Genomic DNA, 14,396 nt, shown 5'->3' with positions numbered 1-14,396 from the left:
TGATATGCAAGTGTGCTCAGATGTTTCTATAACTACCATAAAAGTGAGAGGAGAGAGCCACGGACCTGCGTGGCCAACTCTCCATTTATTCAGTCATTAAAAGGGGTACTCCGCCCCTAGACATCTTATCCCTATCCAAAGGATAGGGGATAAGCTGTCTGATTGCAGGAGTCCCACCGCTGGGGACCCAAAAGATCTCCCTACTGCACCCGGCATTCGTTTGGAGCGTCAGGTACAGCTCCAGAGGCTCATGACATCACAGCTACACCCCCTCAATGCAAGTCTATGGGAGGTGGCGTGACTGACACCACACCCCCTCCCATAGACTTGCATTGAGGGGGCGTGGCAGTGATGTCACAAGCCTCCGCCCCGCATCGCCAGTCTTCTGGCATCAAGCAAAGTTCGCTCTGTGCACCAGATGTCTGGGGTGTTGCAGCCAAGATCGCAGGATCCTGGGACCCCCGCGATCAGACATCTTATCCCCGATCCTTCGGATAGGGGATAAAATGTCTAGGGGCAGAGTACCCCTTTAAGAAACAGCCACTTTATCAAATCAGGGCAGGGGTCAATGTACCTTCATGTCTTGGCAAATTCTATGTAATAAAGGTCTAAGATGGGAATGCCCGTTTTAACGGAGCCAACGTAAACATATTTTTCGTTCATTCATTAACTCATTCCTGATCAATTCCGATTGGCTTTTAAAGAGAACACTGTCAAATATTCAAGGAGCTAAAATCTCCCTTTGCACAAAGCAAAACACACAAAGTGCATGCAAACTCACCAAAAGTATGTATTTGACCAACACTTATGTAAGGTATGTCAAGCTTTTATACATACCTCTTCCAGCTCAAAAGACTCTTTATCTTGCTTCATTAGGCCTGATATGGAAGGGTTTGCCACATAAAGTTCCCTCTCTGGAGTAGAAGTGGAAGGATTTGTTCCTGGTAGGTAGTGTTCACAATCCTGATCAGTAGATACACTCAAATCCTTATTAATAGGAGAGGTCACAATACACGTATCACATTCACTTAGGTTTGCGGACGTTTTTTCCTGTCCATTAACGCTGGAATTAGGTAAAAGCTCTAAAACACCATTTTCTTTTGGAACGGCAGAGACATCATGAACACTGGTGTCTGTGACCAAAGAATTGTGCACCTCCTCTTTAACTGTGGCAAGAGGGGGAGAGGTCTTTTTGAAGGGTTTCAGTACTTTCTGTTCGTTCTTGTTCGATTCATCATCATGACCATATTGATTTGGCCCTTTGTCTTCCACAGACTGAGAATTATTGGTTGTTTCTCCTAAGGACCGCGACCCACATAAATTAAGTTTGGATAGAGTCTCCATAAGACGAGCTGCAGTCTGGCTAGAAGACCTGGTAAGAGGTGCTGGTTTGTTTTCAACAGTAGTAGGAGAAGATAAAGATTTAGAGCTGCCAATCTGTTGGAGTGGAGTTCCGGAAACTTGAGAGTATAAAGATGAAAAAGCATTTGCAACATCGGTGAGGACTTTAATCTGACGAAAACGACCTGATTGGAGAAAAAGTAATAGAAATTAGTCATTAAGATCAATTCAGGTAAAAATAATATTTTGCATATAAAAAATAAAAATAAAAAAGCCTTGCAACAACAGACAAAAGTGCATTGACAAAAGTGCCAATGTTTGTGGAAAAACATGCTTAACTAATATTATGTGACCCTTCATAATATACTAAAAATCTCTCCATTTGCAAAGTACTATTTATTGACATTTTTGTGAAAAATAAAATTGATAGAGTTCAGTACAAAACATTTCCATATTTTATATGCAAACTTAAAAACAACCACAATAATAATAAAATAAAAAACATTTAAAATCGAATTTTTGTTTCCTCTAGCAGAGTCAGTTGAGGAAGGTAACCTGGCAATACAAGTTCTGTCATCTGTGCTGAAAATGTACAATACAGAAGTTTCATTTATGCACTCCAAGATCTAAGGAATATCTTATAAGTGAAATCAAAATAAAAAATTACCAATTTGCAGTCCACAGGATATAAGATCCAGGAGGCAAGTGATTTTCTATCTCACAATAAAAAAAATAAAGATAAAATAAAAAAGGCCAAATAAATGTAATTTACCTACTACTTATGTTCTTTTTAATTTTTCCTCACAAGCAAAAATACACACACAAAAGAAGTCCGTATGAAAGGGGGGAGGGGGCTAAAACACGCAGCATTAATAACAAAATGTTTAAAATTCAATTAACAAGGGACTGAGCTTTGGCAAAGACTCCTGTATAATATTCTACTATACTCCAAGCAGCATGTGGCTGATGCCAAGAAGGCCAGGAATTTTAAGTTACAACAATGGTCTATTCAGTGACGAGAGGCATCATCTGTGCGCACACAGGACTTGTAAGCTTACCTGAGCTTTAATTACAAAACTAAAGTGTAGAAGCACTGTACAGACATCCAACAGTTTTAGGACACTTACTTGTTAAGGCAAAGTTTGGATTCTCCAACTCTAATCGTTGCATTTGCGCATTCAAAAATACTTTGATGTCAATTCCATGGGCAAAAGAGGAATTGTTGAAAAACCTGGATGGTATTTTTGAAGCAATGTCTGGTTCGTCCCTTCCAAACCCAAGATTGTAAAGAATTTCTTCAGGATCTTCTTCATAAAGGTCTAAAAGTTCTGAAACACTAGAGAACATAAAATTTATAATGAGAATACGTTGACCGGTGTAGGAAACCCTTTTACATATACTTTATTAAAGGGGTAGTCCGGCACTAAGACATCTTATCCCCTATCCAAAGGATAGGGGATAAGATGCCTGATCGCATGGGTCCCGCCGCTGGGGACCCCCGTGATCTTGCACGCAGCACCCCGTTTACAATCAGTCCCCGGCGCATGTTTTCTCCGGGTCTGATTACTGGCGATCACGGGGGCTGGAGCATTGTGACGTTACGGCCCCGCCCCCCGTGTGATGTCACGCCCCACCCCCTCAATGCAAGCCTATGGGAGGGGGCGTGACAGAAGGTTAACAGAAGAACGCATCTGTATTGGACTTTGCAGCTATATTTTCTTCTTCACCCATCACTTGGGGAGCAGGTTGGCATTTGCAACATGATGAGTTTACTAAAGCCATAAAATAAAAAATGCATTAAAAAAAAAAAAAAAAAAAAGGGGGGGTAAAATTTATCACTTGTAACTTTTTCAATGCTTTCAATGCACTTTATTTGTTTTGTGGGGAGCACCCATTTATACCAAAGCCACATCCCTTTGCTGGACAATATGAAAAAAAAAATATATATAATAATAATAATAATAATAATGAGGCCTGCATAAAAACTTAAAACTCCTGAAAATGTTTAAAGAGCCAACAAAGGAGAGAGCATCCACTACCCATATGTGGCAGGAAACAGTAGGCGAGATGGAAGATTAAAAGCAAGCATTTTGGATAGAAACCACCAAAGTTAAAAGAAAAGTTCACACATTTTAATGTACCCAATTAGTTTTTTTTGTGATGTATTGGGTTCAAAAAGGTTTCCAATCAATCCTTAAAAAGTGTATAAGATTGTATGTGTGTATGTGTGTGTAGAAAAACTTTGATTTCAGACCTAGACTAATTAGTAGATTGAGCCGGAAGAAGAGCGTGCATAGAGAATTTTCTCCCAGCTTTGTTACTGAAAATTCGAATCTATGGGACTGTCCTGCTCACATGGACAGAGGGGCAAGAGAAGAGCCCACTAGCCTGGTTCTTTCCCCAATCATTCCTATGACTTTAAAAGCTTTTGACCTATCAGACCGGTCAAAGTTTTTATAATGACAGGTAGACATTAAAATAACATCAGCAAGAAAATAAAATAAAAAATCCAGTCTCTCCCTAAATAAACTTACAGACGTTATGCTGAAGCATAAGTATGGACAACACCTACCTTGACACTGTTGCACTGCTTTTTCCAGATCCAGTGGAGTTCATGCTTCTCCCTTTCTGGTGAAACTGGAGTCGTCGATCTTTTGCCAGCATGCCATTGCTTTAAAGCAGAGAGACATGAGCGTGAACAATTGATAATGATATCAGTTCTGGGAAAAAAAGGGATGAAGTGGGAGCATCATGAAATGTTACTTACAAGGTGGGCTCCATCGGCAGGAACCTTTGATGGAGATGATTAGCTAGAAACAATAGAGAGAAGTTAGTCATGCTTTAGTTACTATAGAGATATGCAAGTTAAATCTCTGCTGGCAGAGGCTCCATCATAGAATCCTTTCTTAATGCCAGACCTGTCAGATCTGCAGGTACATGTCACCTCTAAAATTCTTTTACAGATTTTAAACAATTAGCGGCAGCTGTCTCATCCATTGGACAATACTTAAGACTCCCAAAAGTCACTTTTTGTTTCAGAAATAAATCCTGTAATTGATTTAACAAAAAGCAAATTCCTTTTATGGGATGATACATAGCGTACACGCATTCATCTACTTCATTACACAGGGGAAGACTGGTACATGTCAATACAAGTGCGCTTTCCACTGGCACTGCATATCTAAATCTCTGGGACAAACTATAGACAAAGTTAAAAGAGGATGAGCTATTCCTTGTGTTTTCCGGTAATAAAAATAAGTTTACAAATGTAATTACTAATGTGGCAAATATCACCTTTATAAAACCCTAAGCTTTTCCTGTATGTTAGCAAGAATTACTTTCACCAAGAAAAAAAACAACCATATGCAGTTCTTTCCAAATTTATAGGGATTCGTGGGTTGATTTTCATAAGAACATATTTATGACTTTATTGCACTTGAGAAATCACTTGTTCTCCACTGGCTGAGGTCTCCAGTCTGCCACTCAGCCAATTGCTGTCATAATGTGACGTAACAATATGCAGGAGAGCGAAAGAGGAAAGTTTTTTTTCTATTATATAAGACAGCCTGTGCACATCTTTAATTTATTTTTGCTGAATAATCCTTTTAAAAAGGGGTACTCCAGTTATGCAAACTGAAATGGGGATCTCGGGATCTCCAGATTGGGGCCCGTCCCTTACCTCTGAGCGCTCTGGCCCCCATCTTTTGTGACCAACTGGTCTCAGGAGTGACAATCCAGTTCGCCAATCAGCGGCCTCCGTGATGTCCCACCTAAGCAGATTATTGAGTGGGCATCCATCTTGCAAGGCGGAGGCCGGAGTGCTCAGAGGTAGAGAAGGCCTTGTTCTGGAAATCTGTCTGTTCAGACATTTTCCTTGTTTTAACTACAAGTGCTACTATACAATTTGCAAACCAGCAGTTTCTTAGGATGAAAACTACCTGAAAAATATTAAAGTGTTTTCTTTTAAAAAAAATAAAAACCTTTTTGTCCAAAAGAAGACTATAAAAAGATAGCTTGAATAAACCCCCTGAGGCAAGCCTGGTTATAATCTTAACATTTCAACCAGGTTACAGGTCATAACCTAGCTTTCCCAGAACTAAGAGCTGAGGAACAAAAAACACACCATTACCTGCCTCAGGTTGTGTGTGGTATTGCAGGTAAGTTTAATTCAATTAAATGAAGTTTAATCCGATACACACAGATCCAAAAACACCACATGTGCTCAGTTTGTAAGAAATTAGCTGTTTTTATTCTTAAAACTGCAAAACAACATGACCAGAGACCATAACAAGAGAAACCTTAAATCTTTGTCGCTCACACAGGATCAGAGTAAATAGTGTGGCGCCCATGAGGTTGCTAGGAAGTTAATTCTGAACACAAAAGGAACAAATTGACAGATCTGGTTCTTGTGCTAATACACAAACTAAACAACAACCATTACAACACATCGAAGCTCTGGAAGACTTTCCTCCCAGTTCCACATCTAACTCCACGCTGTACCAGAGCTTGCCACAACTTGCAGCCGCAGACATTCAGCCTTTACGAGTACATTAGTGTGAAAGTTACTGCTGGTTTTGCTGGAGAGCTTGTAAAGCGTGTGACACATTAGTGTATGACATCTTTATATACTTGCCACGCCGGCAGGTTTACAAGACAAGTCCAATTTCTAAAATCACACTGCTTATTTAAAAATAAATAAATAAATAAAACATAGTTACAGATAATATCTCTCTGCACTTCCATTTTCATGTCGCCTCAACTATAGCATAATATAAATGTGTCTAAAATACAAGTATATAACACCACAGAGTTTACCATAAATGGCGTTTTCGTTCAAATATAAGAACAATCCAGTCTGTAGCTGAGAAAACTGAATGCTGAATTCTATATCCGGATTACATAAGACTGAATTATTTTGACAGTGAACAAGGCTGGCATGTCCATACAGGAAGATTTTATACTGTAAAAGGTTCATTAAGTCTATTACCTGACACCGCATTGTAGGTTTCTGTACAGTGTAGTATTATGACGCCCCAGAAGATTATTCGGAAACAGACAAAACCTGCTACATAAAAGGGAGCTCTACAGCAAAACGCCAACCTGCCATGTCTGACTAATACTTCCAACAAGTAAGATCGGATGGGGGAAAGCAGCTGGGAACAAGGGGGTCCATAACAGTAATGGAGAGAAATCCAATAAATGTATGCCAACGTGCATAGTGGCCTAACACCTAAAACAGCTGGTATATAAAACAGCTTGTTAGATCTAAAAGTATTAAAAAGTAAACAATGTCTTACCATCTGCTTATGACATAACTCTTCTAGGAGTTTTTACAAATGCCTACAACTATTATGTGTCTAAACCCAATATAAAATGTAATGCAAACTGCAAAACTCCTAGAAAAAAATAAATAAATAAATAAATAAATAAAAGGACAGCGGCCTGGCACAGACAGTAGCCCACTTTAGTTCCACCCAAGTACATGGGTACTTTACTGACCTTCTGCTCCAAGGGACAAGTCATCTTCAAAGCTGCTGCCATTTTTTAAAATCATTCCTAGGGAGAAAAATAAGAAATGAGCGCTCAGTCAGCAGTGCCACATGTTTTCTTGTTACCATATCAGATGCCTGCAGCGTACTGAAGGTCAGTGTTCAGCTAAACTAAGCACAGCTCAAACAAGACCAGGAGGGAAAAAAAAAAAGAAAGACAAATGCTAATGCAACATGTTTCACTTCCGTATGGTAAAGCTTCAGGGAAGACTGAGAAGAAAGAAAAAACTAGAGTGCTTATCTAGACAAGTTACTTCTTCAGCACTCTATTCTTTTGGTACGGTCTGATGATACAAGATACGCCCTGCAAACAGCATTGCTATGGACACAGGTTCTGGCTTTGTGTAAATGGGACCATTATAGGGTTTACTAGATTTTTTTTTTTTACAAAGGGACAACAAATTGCATGTTTGCTGAAGCCATATGAACTGTCAGCATATATATTTATTAGGATATAAATTTGAAATTCTAAACCATCAATAGTTTCCTAGAATTGTACTCAAGATATCCCCTGTCCAACACCCCATTATCACATATGGATCTCACACGGGGGGCAGACAGAATACAGACGCCCTGATATCAGCTGATTGGCACGTGGGCTACATTCGTGATAACATTGTGTTTATTTCTTGTTGTAGTGTTCTACTGTAGGTAACAGGATTTTAATAGGGAAATGTTAATACTGGGAAAGAACCAACAGCATCTACTATCCACAGGACAGGGGTGAAGTGTATTATCACTGGGACGCTCATTGACCTCACGAACAGGAGTACATGTCTCCCAATAGAATGGAGGGGAAGAAACGCCATACTAGACTCTCTTAGGGTACATTCACAAGGCAGAATCCCCGCGGAATTCCGCGAGTAAAAGTCCACACAGTGAACATTACCATCAGGGTGAATGTGTCTTCCGCGAGACCCGTTCACACTACGGAATTTCAGCTGCGGACAATTCCGCCGCTGAAATTGTTCCGCGCAAAGAAAGAACATGTTCATTCTTTGAGTGGAAGTCCACAAGCACTGTATAGCCATCAATGGTGACAGCGCAGTGCCGCGCGGTCCTACCGCCACCGGCTGCCAGTCTGAATCTCCGCTCGATGAATTCAGCGAGCGGAGATTCCGTTTAGTGTGAACATACCCTTAGGCTGCATTCACATCTAAAGACAACCAAATGCTTCAGAAAATTGGCCGACCAGTATGCCCAAGTATACACCAGCATACGTCTGCCACAACCATTGATTTCAAATGAACAAAATAGTCAAAATAGTGACCGCGATTGGTACAATCGCAAAGTACACGTTTTTGTGAAGCTCGAACACGATGTACAGAACAATGTTACTATTCGACTATGTTAAACCCACTAGAAACCAATCGATTTGGAAGGGGTACACTGTGGGATACGTTGTGTAGGGTGTTTTTTTTTTTGTTTTTTTTAGATGTAAATGTAGCCTAAGGCAGTAAAAAGGATACGCAGTGTACAAGTATGACTGCTACTCCTCTCAAACAGACTTGGGGCCCCCATTCTCAAGACCTCTGGGGGTCCCAGTGACCAAAAAAGCAGTGATCACACATTTTTCTGTGGAAAGGGGATAAGTGTTGTGATAAGATGTAACTGGATAGGTGATAAAATGTAAACCAGAAATATAGATAAACATCAAATATTAAAAAGACAACGGATATTCAGATACAAGATGTTCTACTCCCTACACTATAGGAACATACATTTCCAACAACTCCAACATGCACGTTTCGTGATGCCTCTATAAAGACATTATACACTTCAGATGTGACAGTCTACACCTGCTGTAGGGAATAACACAAGTCCAATGACATTTGTAGACGACAGAACAAATAGTTGCTATTAACCGGCATGTCAGTAAACATAGCGAGCAATGTGCCGAGCGATCACTTACCCTTAGGAAAGCCTGGCGGGGCGTTCTGTTCATCTAGGGACGCTCCCAGTGGTGTTCTGAAAAACCACAAGATTAGCCAACTTAGTTTCTCTCATAGACCTGATAATTGTTTCATATCCTTCCTCTGTCACACAGCAAACATATGATAAAGGGTGGGAGAGCAATCATCTTCTCACAGCAAGCAAACCGGGGATTGAGAAGAAGCAATCTACAGCAGTGTTTCCCAATCAGTGTGACTCCAGCTGTTGCAAAACTACAACTACCAGCATGCCCGGACAGCCTTTGGCTGTCCGGGCATGCTGGTAGTTGTAGTTCTGCAACAGCTGGAGGCACACTGGTTGGGAAACACTGATCTACACACACAAACATACACACAATGGCCCTCATTTACTATTGTGCGCCAGAATTGAAAAAACCCGACTAACTCCATTTTACTAAGAAAACCTGAAAAGGGGGCGTAGTAATCAGGGAAAGGGGGCGTGGTCACCAAAAGGGGCGTGTTCCAGACATTTTCACAAAAAAACAACAAATTTACTAAGGTTTCCACAGAAAATGTAGTGGATTTGAGCTGAGGAAAACCAGACAGATCAGAGCATGTGTATAAAAAAAATAAGCAAAAATGTAGGGAAACCTTAGTAAACACCGTGGAAAATAAATTGTAGGGAATTAAAACCCACAAAGAAACCTACACTCCACTCTTAGTAAATCAGGGCCAATGTGTTGCTAGCACAAAATTGTCCATTTCCTTTTAGTTAGACGGAAGAGTGAGAACACTGGTGTGAGCTCAATTATATATTTTTTCTCTCTCAAGTGTTTGCTTTTTTTCTCACCTCTGCAATTCATACTCAAAAAGAAAAGAAAAAAAAAAGAAAAGATCAATAGAAGTGCAATAGATCCTCAGAAATGTGTTTTTCAAATAATATATGGCTAAATGTTTTAACATTTGTAGTAATTTTGATAGTTTGTTAAGTTTAAATACAGTTAGTTCTATAAAAGGGAATGGATGTGATGTCAGTGGTCATGAGTAAGCACCCTGCACGGTGCGAAATGGCTCGTCAGCCATCTGCATCTTCGACTTATGCTGTTTGAATAATAAAAGAAATTCAAATTACTACGTGGCGAGCACCATCTTTACTCATTTAGGGTAGAGGTTCATACTTACAGGATCTGCTGCATATATTTGCTCCATATTTTGTGCAGCTGATTTTGCTGCATTAAAGGGGTTATCCAGGAAAAAACTTTTTATATATCAACTGGCTCCAGAAAGTTAAACAGATTTGTAAATTACTTCTATAAAAAAAAAATCTTAATCCTTTCAGTACTTATAAGCTTCTGAAGTTAAGGTTGTTCTTTTCTGTCTAAGTGCTCTCTGATGACCTGTGTCTCGGGAAACGCCCAGTTTAGAAGCAAATCCCCATAGCAAACCTCTTCTAAACTGGGCGGTTCCCGAGACACGTGTCATCAGAGAGCACTTAGACAGAAAAGAACAACCTTAACTTCAGAAGCTTATAAGTACTGAAAGGATTAAGATTTTTTAATAGAAGTAATTTACAAATCTGTTTATCTTTCTGGATCAGTGGGTAGCAAAATCAGCTGCAGAAAATATGCAGCAGATCCTATAGGTGGGAACGTACCCTAAAGTATTTGACTGCTGAAACATTGCTGCACCCCCAAGGAGTAGTGTTGGATGATAAATGGAAAAGAGGTGTATTGTCATGTGGCTGTAAAACAAAATGAATGGATGTAGTTCCGATTTAATGTCTTTCTGGGTCTTGTAGTGTGGGGAGGCGCTACCAGACAGCCAGTCAGTGCATGCACTTCAGTAAGGCTGGGTTCACACTACGATTTGAAGATACAGGAACCCGGCCCATATCTCATTCATTTCTATGAGCCAACCAGAGTCATACAGTTACTCCGGTCGGCTCATTTTCACTCCATATCCGGTTTTGTGACCGGACCTAAAACCACGGTATACCTCAGTTTTAGGTCCGGTCAGAATATGGAGCGGCTGCTGGGATACGGGAACGCCCGGTTTTCACTCCCCCCATCCGGATCTGCTTCCCGTATCGTCAAATCATAGTGTGAACCCAGCCTTATACAGGTGTATTACCAGTGAAATGCTCATGCAGCCATTGACTCGTTTTGCAGATCTGGACTGTCCGTATGTAGTCTGGTTTCAAGTTACAATAGTCCAGAAAAGACCATTGAATTCTGAAAATATTGTAACCTGAGGGACCACTGTACAGATAAAATACTAAACACATTCAAATGCATCCTATTTTAATCCTTCTCTATAGACTTACTTCAATGGGCATTTCCATCTGTAAAATAGATGAAGATAGCAACATTCATGTGACTAATCCCAGGCAAGAGGAGGATTTAATTGCTCCTAAGTGTACTAGGCCAAAACCTTGGCATTGTGGTTAGCACTGTTGCCCATTGTCACTGGGTCCTGATCAAAGGCAGCAATTGCATGGAACTTGTATCTTCTCCGTGTATTTGGCTAGGTGTTCATGTACCCCGGTACTCTTGCTCCCATACTCAGTAACAGTACATTCACAGGCTGGATCTTCTAAGAGTTTCTGCTTAATTTATGTAGCAAACTCCGATTAATTCAGCGTAATCTGCTGCGGAGTCTTCGCCACGGAAAACTCACAAAACCACCCGTGTGAACGTATCCCCAATAAGGGTACGTGCCAACAGAGTAATCAGCCAGATTCTTCTTGGAATCCAAGCCCCATTAATTTTAAATGAGAAATCTGATGAGTATTTACTTTTCCTTTGATGTCTTACAGCATTCCACATGGAATCCTTGTCAAAGATTTGACATGTCAGTTCTTAGTTTTGGCGAGGAACTGAAGAGGAATTTTGTTTAAGGTTTTAGAGAGGAAACTGGTAAAAAAAAATTCTTGTCAATTCCCTTAGAAATTTTACTCCATTTACTCAGTGTAAACAAACCCTAATAGATCCATTGGCTCTAGTGTGTTTGAGACATGTCTATTCTACTGTGGCTTACAATCTCTGAACACTGCAGAATATGCTGCTATATCAGCAGCAAGAAACATTTTAAAAGGGGTCCTTTTTTTTTTTTTAAATGAACTGGTGCCAGAAAGTTTAACAGATTTGCAAATTACTTCTAATTAAATAAAATCTTAATCCTTCCAGTACTTACCAGCCTCTGTATGCTCCAGGGGAAGTTCTTTTCATTTTGAATTTCTTTTCTGTCTGACCACATTGCTCTCTGCTGACACCTCGGTCCATGTCAGGAACTGTCCAGAGTAGGAGCAAATCCCCATAGAAAGTCTCTCCTGCTCTGGACAGTTCCTGAAACTGACAGAGGTGTCAGCGGAGAGCACTGTGGTCAGAAAAATAAAGAAATTCAAAAAGAAAAGAACTTCCTGTGGAGCATACAGCAACTGATAAGTACTGGAAGGATTAAGCTTTTATTTAAATAGAAGTAATTTACAAATCTGTTTAACTTTCTGGCACCAGTTCATTAAATAGAAAATTTAATCAAGTTGTCCTTTAAATTGCAATTCACTTTGAGCAGCTGCCCATTATTAAAAGGTGGCTTTGTGAGACTAAGAAATAAGGCTGTGTTCACACACTGCAGCTAAAAAGCGGTACCACAGCTAATAACCCATATGTTTTTGCTGCAAATGGCTAAAATGCATCATTTTACTACTATTGTGGTTGTTTGCAAAAAACAAAACCGTAATAGTTTCATAACTATTAGTCACCTGTTTAATCCCTGACTGCTCCTGTGTAGACTAGGGCTGTAAGATTTGGGGAAAATAATAAATTGCGATTAAGGAGGTAAACATTGTAATTTTGATATGCGATTGGGATATAATAAACAAATGGTGAAATCCCCTCCATGTCATGTCGCCCCACCCCTCCATCTTCATATAGCCATTCCATTCATTTTATATGAATTGGCTATATAAATTCATTGCTGTGTTGCTCCCTCCCTTGCAGATACACTACACCATAGAGCACTACACGCTGGTAGGATGTCACCCTAAAGTAGATGTGGATTTAGTAGGTAAGAAATATGTATCCAATTTTTTTTCTATTTCCTGCTAATAGGTTCACTTCTCTCAGACAACCCTTTGAAAAATGTATTTGGTAAGTTGGCAATAAATGGGATAATTGACAATCTTTTTGACACCAGTTACATTTCCCAGTAGACAGGAAAGTGAAATCCTACCAGACAGCACGGGGACAAGCCTACCTAGTCAGATTCAGTCTATAATGTTGACTACACCTATATAATTTTATTGGATAACAATTATCTGTAACCCAGCCTCTACACTGACAGTAAGCCTTTATATGATCTCCTCATAGATGACATGGTTTAGAGTGAGGTCATGGGAAATGCATTTTCTGCCCATTGTGCTCTATATGTAAGCTCTCTGACAGGCACACCATCTACAATTATCAAAGGGTTAAAGTATATTTAAAAACCTTTGAGCTCTAGGGTAGCATTAAAAGTAAGAAGCCCAAAGAAATATAACAATGCAGGTGAAAGACATACAGGTATGCTGTAATAAAACTAAGGTGCCCACACACCTTATAGCTGTCAGATGATTACGCAAGAAATCTCAAGACAGCTATTTCCCCGACCTCCCAATACAGATGAACTCTCTTGTTTGTCAGCAGCTTACTAAAAACAGCACCACCCCTGTCCCAAGTTTGTGTGTGGTATTGCAACTTAGTTCCAGCTCTGTCAGCCCTCTGCTCCACCATTCAGTCATAGGCTACAAGCACTTCAGGCCTGCGACCTATGGACCCACGATCTCTGCACTGACTGGTACGATGACATGACAGTGTGACTACCCGGGGATCCCAGACTTACAGCTCATAGGCTGCAGGCCTGAAGAGAATGCTGCTCCATTTATTGTGGAAACCAGCACTAGGTAAGTAGGAGAGTTTTTGCACCTAAATTTTGCACCTACAGACCCAAATGAGGGTTTATTTTTTGCACCATCAATTGTATTTATAATGACATCAATCATTTCAGCACAACATTTACAGCGAAAAAATGTTTGGGGCAAAATAAAAAAAAATTTAATAAATAAATAAAAGCCATTTTGTAACTTTTGGGGGCTTCTGATTCTACGCAGTGCACTTTTCAGTAAAAATGACACCATATATTTATTCTGTAGGTCCATACGGTTACAGGGATACCCAATTTATATAGGCTTTCTTTATTTTACTACTTAAAAAAAAAAAAATGATAACTACATGCACCAAAATTTTTATGTTTAAAATTGTCCTCTTCTGACCCCTATAACTTTTATTTTTCGGTATACGGGGTGGCAGGAGGGCTACTTTTTTTGTGCTGTGATCTGAAGTTTTTATTAGTACCATGATTGTTTCGATTGGACTTTTTGGTCACTTTTTATACATTTTTTTAGGGTATACAAAATTACCAAAAATATGCAATTTTGGACTTTGGAATTTTTTAACGTGTACGCCATTGACCGTGCGGTTTAATTAACCTGACATTTTTATAGTTCGGACATTTACGCACGCAGCAATACCACACGTTTATTTTTATTATATATTTAGATATTTTTATATGGAATTTG

The 14,396-nt window shown here is 39.7% G+C and overlaps 1 protein-coding gene across 3 annotated transcripts in view; it reads right to left on the bottom strand.

Annotated features, from left to right (window-relative positions):
• Positions 1-14,396, bottom strand: part of ITPRID2 (ITPR interacting domain containing 2) — a 90,586-nt gene that overhangs the window by 49,552 nt on the left and 26,638 nt on the right. For all 3 annotated transcript variants that reach the window (XM_056534701.1, XM_056534703.1, XM_056534702.1), the window contains 6 exons: positions 8,803-8,858; positions 6,841-6,897; positions 4,109-4,151; positions 3,914-4,012; positions 2,469-2,677; positions 838-1,526 (listed from right to left, as the gene is read on the bottom strand). In XM_056534701.1, the coding sequence (XP_056390676.1) occupies positions 838-1,526; positions 2,469-2,677; positions 3,914-4,012; positions 4,109-4,151; positions 6,841-6,897; positions 8,803-8,858 (1,153 nt within the window). The remainder of the gene's footprint in view (positions 1-837; positions 1,527-2,468; positions 2,678-3,913; positions 4,013-4,108; positions 4,152-6,840; positions 6,898-8,802; positions 8,859-14,396) is intronic.

This window comes from Hyla sarda, chromosome 8 (genome assembly GCF_029499605.1).
Source record: "Hyla sarda isolate aHylSar1 chromosome 8, aHylSar1.hap1, whole genome shotgun sequence".
Taxonomy (NCBI): domain Eukaryota; kingdom Metazoa; phylum Chordata; class Amphibia; order Anura; family Hylidae; genus Hyla; species Hyla sarda.
Note: the sequence above shows the minus strand (reverse complement) of the source record. Positions and strands in the feature narration are given on the sequence as shown.